This window comes from Scomber japonicus, chromosome 24 (genome assembly GCF_027409825.1).
Source record: "Scomber japonicus isolate fScoJap1 chromosome 24, fScoJap1.pri, whole genome shotgun sequence".
In the NCBI taxonomy this organism is placed as follows: domain Eukaryota; kingdom Metazoa; phylum Chordata; class Actinopteri; order Scombriformes; family Scombridae; genus Scomber; species Scomber japonicus.
The window spans coordinates 14,446,232-14,459,148 of NC_070601.1; the positions used below are offsets into that span (position 1 = coordinate 14,446,232).

Sequence of the window (12,917 nt, forward strand, 5' to 3'; positions counted from 1 at the left end):
TAGATTGAAAGTTGGTGCTTCATTTCCTTAATTACTCTGTGTTTCAAAGATGTGCTTTACATGACACGAAATAGAGAAATCTTTTCCATTTTCTAACTACAACACAACCTTCACTGTCCTTCTCTCCTTAACCAAAACCAATTATGAACCATAGGTTGATGTGGATTACAGCCAGTTTCAGTGGGTGCCAGTAAACCAGTCATCCAAAACATCAGCCATGACAAGCTATGACAGCTCTTCCACTGTAAAGACTGCCACTGCCTCATCATTAGCATCTACTTCGACAGTGAATCATGAGACAACAGATCATTTTCCTCCTCCGCCCTCAAACCTGCAGGTATCACAGGAGGTTCCAGAGTACAATGTCTCTTCCCAGTCTCATGAGCAATCATCCCAACAAAAGTACACAGTTAATAAGGAGCAGTACATTAAACACAGGAGCATGGCTGAACTGAAGCGCCTCTACAAGCACATTCATCCAGATGTCCGCAAAAACCTTGAGGAAGACTTTTTGAGTGAGCTCACCGAGGCAGAAAAGAACCTTTTGGAAAGTGAGGAAGTGGGTGGTGTTCAGCAGGCATGCTATATGTTTGAAAATGATGGTAACTCAAGTCAGTGTTCAAGCCCTGATGGAGAGTACATCGACTGGGATGAGATCCTTAAAGGGGAAGTGCAATCCAAGAGCTGGATGTTTGAAAACAAGCCACTAGATGCAATTAAAGATGACAGCCAAGATGATGGAGATGAGGAGAGGAATATTGCCCAGCAGGAAATCATTGCAGGCAAAGATGTCAAATACACAGCTTGGATGTTTGAGACTCAGCCTATGGATGTTCTGGGGAACGAGACTTCTGACTCCACTGAGCAGTCACAAAAAACATCCGATCTTGCAAGAGGAGATGTCCGCACTGCTACTTGGCTCTTTGAGACGCAGCCACTGGATTATTTGAATAAGATCTACCAAGAGGACGAACAGGAAATAGAGGTTGTCATCACAAACGACATCACTGGAGGAGATGTGAAAACAGCCAGGTATCTTTTTGAAACCCAGCATCTGGCTTCCCTGGGCAAAACAGAAACATTTGAAGAGAGCCACTTTCTGAACCTGAAGTCTGAGCTGGAAGAGATCAAAGGGGATGTGAAGACAACCACTCGCATGTTTGAGACTCAGCCCATGTGTGTTATCAGGGGGGATACAGGAGAGATGCTTGAGATTACAACCATCCGCAGGGAGGAGACCGAGAAAGGAGACGTGAAGACATCACGCTGGATGTTTGAAACTCAAACTCTAGATATGATCAACAAAGACCCTTCTCAAGTAAAACTGATATGTGGTATTTCCATGGAGGACAACGTTCAAGGTGGCGTCAACAAAGGTAGATGGCTTTTTGAGACAAAGACTCTGGACACCATTAATGATGAGGAATGGGAAAGTTCCAGAAAGCAAAAGGAAGAAATAATTGGAGCTGATGTGAGGAAGCACTGTCTGGTTTTTGAGACTCAGCCGATGGATACTCTAAAAGATAACACCAATGCTAGACCTTTACCCTCTGAGGAGATTGTAGGAGGTGACGTTCGATCTGCGAAACACCTGTTTGAAACAGTACCCATGGAAAATCTGAAAGAACTACTTGAAGTGGGAAAACTTCAGAAAATGGTTGCATCTGAAGAAGAAAAAGGTGATGTGAGGCATCAAAAGTGGGTCTTTGAAAGCCAGCCGTTGGAGAATATAAGGGAGGAGAAAAAGGAGTTTACAAGAACTGTGAACATTGAAACTCTTGACAAAGGAGATGTGACAAACTACAAAGAAAGGTTTGAAACTATGGACTTAAGCAAATGTGAGGGAACACAGAAAATTCAAGTTGAGGGTGTCACAAGTGGATCCGTCAAATCCAACAGAGTACTTTTTGAATCTACCCCTATGTATGCTATGCAAGACAGCTCTGGCCATTACCATGAGGTGAAGACTGTGAGGCGTGAGGAGATTGTGAAAGGAGATGTCCACAGCTGCAGATGGATGTTTGAGACGCGTCCTATTGATGAGTTTGATGAGAGCATCGATAAGTTTCAGATCATAAAAGGTATATCCAAACAGGAGATTGAATCAGGCGATGTCAAAACAGCCAAGTGGTTGTTTGAAACGCAATCACTTGATGCCATTAAAATGTTCAGTAATTCTGAGGGGGAAGAAATCCAAACTAAGGAAGACGTTGAAATTGAGAAAGGGGACGTTAAGACTTGTAGATGGCTATTTGAGACACAACCCATGGATGTCTTGTATGAAAAGGTAGAAAAGAACGAGACAGATGTCGAGGAAGTGCAAAAAGGTGACGTCAAAACTTGCACTTGGCTCTTTGAGACCCAGACACTTGACAACATACGTGACCATACAGAATCCGAGTCTGAGACTATACTGAAAACCTGCACTGTGAACCAAGAGGACATCCACGGAAAAGACGTGCGACTGGCCCGCTTCCTCTTTGAAACGGAGAATCTTGAAAACATCACAGGTGAGGACAGCGGCTCTTTCAGACGGGTCACGGAAATTGACATCCACTCAGGCGACGTTTCCAGGATGAAGTTCATCTTTGAGAATCGTTCCTCCGACATCATGAGCTCTACCTCTGAGGAAATGATGCAGAGGTTGAAGACGGAGAAGGCCGAGGACATCCAGAAGGGCAATGTGGTAAACTGCACCTGGATGTTTGAGAATCAGCCAATGGATGCCATCCGTGAAGAATCCGAAGAGGCAAAGGAAATCCGCACTGTGATTGACGTTCAGGGGGGCGACGTTGACAAAGGCCGCTTCATTTTTGAGACATTCTCTCTGGATAAAATTAAAGAGGAGTCCACTGAGACTGATATTTCAAAATTCACTAGTATCTTTAGAGACGAAGTAGAGAGGGGAGATGTGAAAAATTACACTATGATGTTTGAAACTCAGCCTCTGTATGCCATTTGTGACAAAGAGGGCCACTACCATGAAGTAACTACAGTTACCAAGGAAGAAGTCATGAGCGGAGATGTAGTGGGGGCCCGATGGCTGTTTGAGACAAAGCCTCTGGATTCAATTAGAGACTCGGAGGAGGTCTATGTTATAAAAGCTGTGACTGAAGAAGGCATCAACAAAGGAGACGTTAGCTCTGCCAGATGGAGATTTGAAACACAACCTCTGGATGAAATTGCAGAGGAAATAAAAGAAAGGTCGAAAACAGTTGAAGATATTCAAGGTGGTGATGTGAAGACAAACAAGCAGCGATTTGAGACTGATGAGATGTCTCAAAAGTACATCAGAACCGTTAGTGTGAGTGAAATCCAAAAAGGTGATGTCAGATCTGCCACTTGGATGTTTGAAACTCACACAATTGACGAGATCCGTGGCGAGGGCGCTGAGTATGATGGCATGGAGAAAGTGACAAAAGAGGAAGTGATGAAAGGGGATGTAAAGCAGTCTGTGTGGCTCTTTGAGAAGCAACCCCTTGATAGTATTAAAGAGACTGATGACACAGAGGTTGTTGTCACAAAAGAGGAAATCCCACAGGCCGATGTGAAGTCAACAAAATGGCTATTTGAAAGTACTCCTTTCCATGAATTCAATGAGAGCAGCATGGAAAAGACAGAAATAATAGGTAAAAGCATTAAAGAGACACTTGAGGAACTTTACTGTCAGAAAATGGTTGACTCACAAGGTATACTTATTGAGACAGATGAAATTGGCGATGTCCGTATGGCGAAATATAAACTGCTGAACCAGGAGGCCCCAGAAATCCAAAAAGAAGAAATTATTAGAGGGGATCTGAGCAACATAATGATGAACCTCCTAAACCGCAGGGAGTCCACTGAAAGGGCAATAACTATTGACAAGGAGGAGCGGGGTAACATCAACACCACAGTGAAGCAGCTACTCAACCAGGAAAGGGGAATCAATGTTGAGAAAGAGGAAATTATCCGCGGTGACATTCAAGAGGCCATAAACAGTCTAGTCAAGAACGAGGGTTCCTCCAAGCGTGGCATTCTCATTCAAGAGGATGAGAAAGGAGACGTGAGGATGACTATCTATTCTCTCTTAAATAAAGGGGAGAGGGCTAGCATGGAGAAGGAGGATATCATTCAGGGTAACGTCAGCAGAACTCTTCATCGGCTTCTCTCAAACTCAGGAGCCGAAGACTCTGCAAAGATCAGGGTAGGAGACACGGAAAGGGGGAATGTCAGCTTTTACTCCACATGCATTGAGTCTGGGGCCTTGGATTACCTGAGGCAGCTTCAGTACGAAGCAGACGAAGAACAGGAAAAGGTGGAGAAGGAATGTATCATAGGTGGTGATGTTGAGGAAACCAAAATCTTGCTGAGGAGGAGTCAGCAGGAGATAGGTCGCACAGTGGCAGAGGATGATATAGTTCCTGGTGATGTACACAGCAGTGTTAAAGTCTTTATGACAGAGCCTACAGTTGCCTACAGAAACCTAGAAGAAAAGGACATCGTTAAAGGTGACCTTAATGCAGCCCTGGATTCACTGACCCAAGCCATCAATCAGAAGGTGATAATCGAGAAAGAGGAGGTGGTGAAAGGAGACATACCCTCTACTTTGAGGTCTCTGGAGGAGGCCCAGCGTCAAGCCAAAGAAATGGAAAAGCCAGAAATCCTCAAGGGAGACATCCGAGGTGCTCTCGAGTCACTGGAGAAATCTACAACCACGAAAACAGAAGCCACTGTTGAAGATTTAGTGTCAGGTGATATCAAAAGGACCCTGATGTCCCTGGAGGAGGCGAAGCAAGCTGTGAAAGACGTGGAAAAAGAGGAGATCGTCAAAGGAGACATCCACACTACCATGCAAAGTTTACACGAGGCATCCAACGAGAAAAAGGTTTACCAACATCAAGTGAGCGAACAAGGGGATGTTAAAGCCACCATGCAGCTCTTCCTCGACTCGACGACTTCTCCAAGAATGCAGCGCCGGGGGAGCACTGAGGGAGATGTGAAAAAATCCATAAAATGTCTTTATGACGGACAGGAGGCAACACAGTTGGAAAAAGAGGAGGTGGTAAAAGGGGACGTTCAAGGGGCGATAAAGTGTCTCATGCAAAGAAAGCAGTATTCAAATAAGAAACGTATGCATTCTTCCAAGAAAGCAAAAGCAGCCATGAAAAATCCATTAACCGTAAACCAAGCAGAGCATGAATGCTTACAAGAAGCTAAGAGGGAGAGTGTAGAAGTCTGTTCAGCCCCCGTTGTGAAAAACCTTTCTCAGAGCAGTGAGTCACAGAAGCACATACAGAGACACAACGAAAGCAAATCACTGAAAACACAGGTAATAACCCAAGAGGACCACTCCGTCACTGTAGCCAAAACAGACAATACTACCGAGGCCTCTCAACAGACGAGCATGAAAGAACAGAAACAGACAGTGCTGCCCCCACAGAAAACACAAGCTCCAAAGCCCATTATGATAAAGAATAAACAAATGACTAGTAATGATAAAGCAGAGACAAAAGCAGTTGATGTGAATGTGATGAAAGAGGTGCAAAACACATCACAGACAAATATTTCAAACAAGAAAATCTGCGAAACAAAGACAATCAAACAGGTGCAGACTACAGTGACGGAGAAAACTGTCACGCACAAGCAAAATGTAACCGTGTCAGAGCAAATGTCGACATCTCAAAAGCAAACAGAGAATAAGGCTCTCACACAAAAGCAAAACTTCAAAAACATGAAGAGTGATTACCGTAACCTTGACATGAAAGGGAAAGGTGTGATCAAAAAGGTGAAGCCAGAGATTCACTTCCCTCCTCCTCCCTCTTCGCCACCTCCACCCTCCGAGTCTGAACTCTCTCTGCCTCCACCGCCACCGCCGGTGCTGGAGAGCCCAGCATCTTCCACATCCCACCCTCCGATCATGAGGCAGGACAGCGACCTCCCGCCTCCACCACCTCCACCTCCGCCCCCAATGGAAAGCATTAAGTCTGAGCTTGAATTTTTCCCCCCTCCTCCTCCTCCTCCTCCACCCTCTGTGACTGGGCAAGACTTCCTTCCTCCACCTCCGTCACAGCAAGAGCTTAATGCGATGCCTCAGCCTCCAAAGATGGGGAAACCCATCGGCAGGCCTTTGTTCAAAGTACCCAAGCAACCAGAAGTGCAGAAGCCTATACAAGTTAAACCCAAATGGCAGAAAAAGATGCCAACTCCATCGCCTCCACCACCTCCTCCTCCTCCTCCTCAGCTCCCTACTGACAAATTAACAACAGTGTCAACAGACCGTAAAGAAGAAACCCAAGTTCAGGAAGTGAAAAAGGAAACAACTCGACAGATTGAAACAAGCAGACAAAGTCAGTGTGAAACAGCAGCAGTGTCAGCAACAAAAATACCAACCATCCCAGTTGTTAAACCAATGCAAAGAGAAAGCCCACAGCCACCTAAAAAAGGCTTTGTCCCTCCCCCGCTTAAATTTACTCCACCTCCCGAAGCAGCTCCAATGCCAAAGCCGAGGCCATATGCTCGCAAATTTAAAACCCCTCTAATGCTTGCGGAGGAAAAATACCGCCAGCAGATAATTGACAAAGAGGAAACAGATAGGAGTACAGCCTCAACTCCTATTCCTATTTCCCCACCAGCTAATACACCAGTGCCCTCCTCTGTTGCCAGTCCCGAGCCTTCTGCAGTACAGAAAACTGAGAAAGAAGTGATCACAGAAGCAACAAAAGAAAAGGTGAAAGAAGCTCAGATGGTTTCTAAAGAAGAAATATCAGCAGCAGACACATCTGCAAAGAAAACACCCTCCCACATCCCTTTGAGCAAACCCTTGATCTCGGCTGTAAATAAAAAATCAACCTCTGGATCTTCAAATATATCCTTGGATAAAAAACATATTTCAAGCAAACAATCCTCAGAGAAAATACTCTCCTCTACTGATGTCATTAAAAAGAGTCAAAGCACACCTGCACCCAAGAGTCAGGCTGTTTCCCAGTCTCATCATGAGGCCTCAAATATTGAAGTCCAGTCATGCTCAAATGTGGTCACTTCTTCTGTCACGGAGCAGCAGCAGCAGCAGCAGCAGCAGTTTATTAAGAAATCCAGCACCAGGTCTATCGCTGCCACACAGAGTACTGTCCAGGAAAATGTAAATCTTCAAAGCCAGGCGGCAGTCACATCGAGAGTAGAAGATGTAAAGAATATTAATGTGCCTCTGACACAAGAGGGAAAAATGACTCCCTCTCAACCTACTAAAATTCCAAAGGTAACACCAAGTTTCAAGGTGAAAACCTTTAAGATGCCAACAGAGAAAAAAGAGGAGAAATTTGACAGTTTGGGACAAATGGAGGCGATGAAAAGCGAAATGCATTTACAGCAAGAGAGAAGTAAAGTGTCACTAAAAGGTGAGACAAAACTGAGTCAGGAAAGCAACCAGCTGACGTCAGTGAAAACTGAGGTGAAATCAGATATTAAAGCAAAGGAGAAGAGGATCCCTACTGTAAAAGAAGTGGAGGTAAAGAAAGGAAAACAGGTGCAAAAGAAAGAGACTGAAGTAATGTTGTCACCAGCAGTTATTGCTTCAATGCCCAAAGAGGCTAAGATAACATCTGCAGCAACTCATCAAGGCCACATATCTGTCTCCCACAGTCAGCAGAGCATGAAGACTGAACAAATTCAAAGACATGAGGAGGTGGTAGTGACTGAAAGTGTAGTAAAGCAAAGCCTTCATAGGCAGGAGGCTGTTCACACACAAAAACAGCAAATAAAGCAACAAGCGGTGGAAACAAATAAAATACAGATGAAAACAGGAAAGTCAAAAGGCGAGTCTAAGGATGTGTCGGTGAAAGTGGCTGGGAAAATAACCCATAAAGAAGAAGCTCATTCAGAAAAAACCAGAGATTTAGAGAAATGTAATGTAATGCAGAAGCTGCTCACTCAAATGAAAGAGCTGGAGGGCACACCGAGCAAAATAGACTCTAACGCTGTCAGGATGATTATAAGCGAACTCCCTGACTGGGTCGTCGGCTCAGATGAGAAAAAGAATTTAAGTGAAATTGCTGCTAAACAGCAAAGTAAGAAAAAGTTGAAAGAGATGATGGTCTATGTGAGAAATATTGTTCAAACTAAATTCATAGTTTTGGAAGAAAGCATGACAGCTGTGGAAAAGGAGGTAAAGGAGGAAAAAGAGGAAAAGGAGGAGCTGCCGGTACCACCACCACCACCACCACCAGTGGCTCCAAAACCAGACAAGAAGGTTTTCAGTGGAGCAACTACAAACATATCAAAAATCAGTATCGGCTCATCCAAAACTGAAAAGAAACTGGTTGAAGAGAAGAAGGTTAAAAAAATGCACCATGAGCTGAGTGAAGTGTCTGATCATAGAATGAGCTCGCCTTTAGTAAGCATCCGCACCCCTTCACCATCCTTCATCAGTATCGAATCAAGGAAGGTAGACTCGCCGCTCAGAGTGACCCCTTCTCCTCCGCCCTACAAATCTGTCGGGACACCGCCGCCCCCTCCTCGTAAGTCCTACACGCCTACGTCCACCTTCAGCAGGGCCACGCCATCCCCCACCATGAGCCACTCGGAGAAGCTGATGAAACTGAGGGACACCACCTCGAAGCTTTCTTGTAGCATGACCCCTCCGCCTCCGATGTCGATGCCGGAGGTTCCTGAGGTTGAGAGAGAGCAGCCTTCCCCTTATGGTGACAGAGAGACTCCTGTAGAGAGAACTGAGGAAGGCTCAGTGGATGTTACGGAAATGGGGGACTCCATGAAGTCAGTCAAGGATAAAAAGTCTTTCTTTGAGGAGGCACAGAAGGCTGAGGTGAACAGGACATACATTCGGAAGGATCCGATTGATATCCCCATTCGCCTGGGACCCGATGCCGAGGATACTGCTGAGGGTGTGACCATAGAACTCCTGAAAGAGGATCTCCCAAGAGTGGATCTGTCTAAGCTCGTAAACCAATTTGAATCTCCACAACCGAAGGTTTACAGCAGGAAAGATCCTATTGTCATCACAGAGAGGCTGGGGAGCGATACAGAGGACGCAGAGGCAGACCCACTGTCCCCAAGGGCCGACGATGTCCCGGTCTTCAATGTTAAAGCAATAAAGGATGTGTTTGAGACAGGAGAGCATAGTTCTCAGGCAGCCAGAGAGCTGAGAGAACAAATAGAAAGACGAGAACCTGAGTTGGCCCAGCCGGTGTCTCACTCTGAGGCGATATCAGTCACTGAGCAATTCTGCAGCATTGGTGACTTTGGAAATATAACAACAGAGACAAGGAGTGAGATGCATTCTGGGAGCTCCCTGACCCGTGGTAGCCCTCCGTCCTATGCCGACGTAGTGAGAGGCAGCGTTCCAACAGTTGACGTGACCCATGAGGGCTCAGCCGAGGAACTGCTGAGAAACTTCCAGCAGTCGTGGGCCGAGAGCCAAGGTGTTTTCCAGAACTTGGGGTTCAGTGTCACAGAGCAGAGGACTTCGCAGATCATAACGCACCAGCAGGAGACTGTCGTGACGGGTAAACCGAGCTGTGCAGCATGAGGATACTAAACAGGCGTGACGGTGTGTTTAACACGCTTTGTGTGTGAGATTTTACAGCATCTACTGCATTTGTGTGGAAAGAAAAAAGACATTAATGTCAGTGTTTGATGTGTTTTCTTTTTTTTTAAACCTTCAAACAAAGGGTTTGAGCAGCTAACGATTGAAGTACTGTCACACCTTTTAAGGTTACACGTTGTCCTGTTTATTCATGCCTCTAATGTGTGAAGCTGGTAGAGATGCTAACATATTGAACTAATATTTCTCATGCCTGGGTGTGTAATGCTGTTCTCATTGCACGGCAGCAGAGAACTGCCTGAAATGTCTCCAGCAAGTAGAACAATAGTTTGAATTCATTTTTATTCTTCAGTTGAAGGTTGAAGGCGCATGAATACGTTTCTTTTTATTCCATGTTGAAGTGAATTCCAAAATAGTCACACTGAGTAATTACAGTCATAACTATAGCAGTATTTGAAAAACTCTCATTCCTTTTAACACAAGACCTTTAAGAAAATACTGATACTAATTACAATACATTTCTCTGCAGTGGACCTACAGCATATAGTACACACTCTATTTTGTTTGTTGTCACCTCATATGATGCATTAGTTTTGCCCTTTTTTGTAACTAAATCATTTTACCTTAAATTTAATGGAAAGAACCAAGTCATTTTATTCAAATAACTTTATTTAAACCCACATAAATACTGATTCATTATCATTTATGATTGGAAACATCTCTATTGAACTGTAATCAGAATTTGCTATAATTTACACTATTATTTATATAGCTTACATATATAGTTACCGGTAAGCTGACCTGACTGTTGGTGATTGGTTCCCAACTTGCAGTTCGGGACCTCTAACTGGTCTCAAGATAAATCTGAGGGGTCATAAAATGCTTAAAGGGATAAGATACACATATTGCTTTGTTTAAAGGGGGCTCTAAGTTATACTAGCAATTCATTAGAAATGTTCCAACTGTATGAACTATATTAATTTGTACCATACTTGGTTCTGTCCAGGAAATTACCTAAGAAAAATAAATTAAAATGTCTGTCTGACTGTATATTAAAGTCCCCCCCCCCCTTTTTTTTTTGCAGAGAATTCGCGTTCCAGAGTCCGAACTGTGTCGGGTATGTCGGAAGAGGGTGTACCCCATGGAAGCGCTGATAGCAGACAAACAAAACTTCCATAAAAGCTGCTTTCGCTGTGAACACTGCAGAGGCAAACTAAGGTGAAGCTATTTCACAGAGCAAACACATACTTATTGTTTGCCTTTGCATTGTTTTAACCTTATGTTTTTCTTTTTGCTCTTTCCTAAAACAGTCTTGGCAACTACGCCTCTCTCCATGGACGAATGTACTGCAAGCCACACTACAAGCAATTGTTCAAGTCCAAAGGGAATTACGACGAGGGATTTGGACAGACACCACACAAAGAACTATGGAATAATAAGAACCAGCAAGATTCCGCCGAAAAGACAACAATCAAATCACCATCGCCTGAAAGGAAAGTCATGGAGTCCAGATTTTCTACCGCTCAAAGCACATTAGTTACTCAGGATCAGCCCATCAACAAATCTGTGGAGGAAAACAAAAAGCCCACAAGTAAGATTGCTGTAGTGTGGCCTCCACAAACAGATTCTCCAAAGAAATCCTTCTCTGTCGAAGACGAGCTGAAGTTGGTTAAGCCATCATGGCCCCCTAAAGAGGGTTCAGCTCAGGATAATGAACCCCTGAATCAGCCTGTGATGCCTGCAACTAAAGACACACATAGTCCAACAGATAAAGTACAAAATGAACCCTGGGAAAATGACAAGATGCAGGAGAGTCCCTGTTTAACAGAGAATGTGAGAAAGCCTGATGAGACACCAGCAGAGTCAGAGGGTTCGGCCTCCCCTGTAGCAGCCGCCGAGGAACCACAGAGTGTTACTCACACTAGAGAAACCAAAGAGTCAAACAGTGTTGCTGAGGCTGTGGCACAAGTGGATTCTGAAATGGACTCTGAAGTGTGCCCTGGAGTGGAAGAGAAAGAACAAAGTGAAGGGAATGATGGCGGAGCTGTGGAAAGCATGAAAGTGCCAGAGCAAAATGAAGAGGAAAGTGCAGAAAGGGTGGAGGAAGTGAAAGTAAACGGACATGACGGGCAGATAGAAAGTGCAGCAGGTGAAGAGGAAAGCCAGGAGGAAAGAGATGAAGGAAATATTAGCAGCATGAACAATGGGGAGGCGGTAAAGGTCACGTTAATAGATGAGGGGGCGACAGCAGGGCAGGAGCTGAATGCAAACACCAACAATAATAACAATAATAACAGCCAGACGCTGTTCGACCATGATATCTCGCTTCAAGGGCTTAATGAGGACGAAGAGAAGGAGAAGCTGTCACTCTTTTTGACAGATGCATCTCCAGCAACGGATCCTCTCCAAGCCGACCGCTGCGAAGAATCCAAATGGATGCCAAGTGAAGTGCTGCAATTGGCACAGAGGGATGACGCTTTTGTGCCAGCGGGTGCCAAATGTACCGAAGCCACGGACACAGACTGCTATTCAGACACTAATTTCTTCACAGACGCAGCCGAGGAAACGTTCCCTCTCAAAGACGAGGCCGCCGAGCCAAAGATTAGCACGTCCAGCTTCCTCGAAGACATTTTCGCCGGCCTGAGCACCAGCAGCTCCAGCCTGCTCTCCGATTTCAAATCCGACATATTCGGCGAATCGACGAGGGAGGCGCCCGCGAGATCGGCGCTTGACGACCTTTTGGATTTCGGGATGGAGGCAGGGGAAGGTAAAGCGGCGGATAGGAAGGGAGGGGATGAGAGCGGAGATATCTTTGCCACGAGCAGCACACGAAAGGAAGGCAGCTCTCTGTGGGATGATGACGACGATGATGATGCTGATGACACCTTGACAGTGGAGGAGAGGATCAAGAAGAATAGATACTACGACGACGACGACAGCGACAACTCTTAAAGTCGACCCATTCACATTCTAATCAGGCAAACGTTGACCACATGTAACTTTGCATCCGTGTCCATGGAGAGATGAACTGCTCTGAATTAATTTAGTGTTTTTGTACTGCTCTTTTATTCAATATCTAGCTGTTTTTGAAGTTGATTGAATGCACCTGGTGTGCACCGGAAAAAAAATGGAATTGTATTTTACTTAGTATGCATATCTATATTTTTGCTGACTTTGAGGAACTATCCAAACAGGGCTATATTAAAAAAAAAAAAATACAATATATGCATTCATTACAAGTTTCTCCTCTCAATGAATGGCTTTCTTTTGTGTCTGAATAAAGAGCTTTTCCCCCTTTTTTTCACCTATTCTGTCTTCTGGTTGAAATAAAGCTTCATGAACTCCACAATATATGACTTTTTAATCAGAGAGCTCACCGACA

General features: G+C 44.7%; 1 protein-coding gene across 1 annotated transcript in view; it reads left to right on the forward strand.

Moving 5' to 3' along the window:
• The window catches only part of xirp2a (xin actin binding repeat containing 2a), a 51,934-nt gene extending 41,220 nt beyond the window's left edge, over positions 1-10,714 (forward strand). The window contains exons 8-9 of the mRNA XM_053314370.1: positions 155-9,497; positions 10,620-10,714. Of these exons, the coding sequence (XP_053170345.1) occupies positions 155-9,497; positions 10,620-10,714 (9,438 nt within the window). The remainder of the gene's footprint in view (positions 1-154; positions 9,498-10,619) is intronic.
• Positions 10,715-12,917: the final 2,203 nt, after the last annotated feature.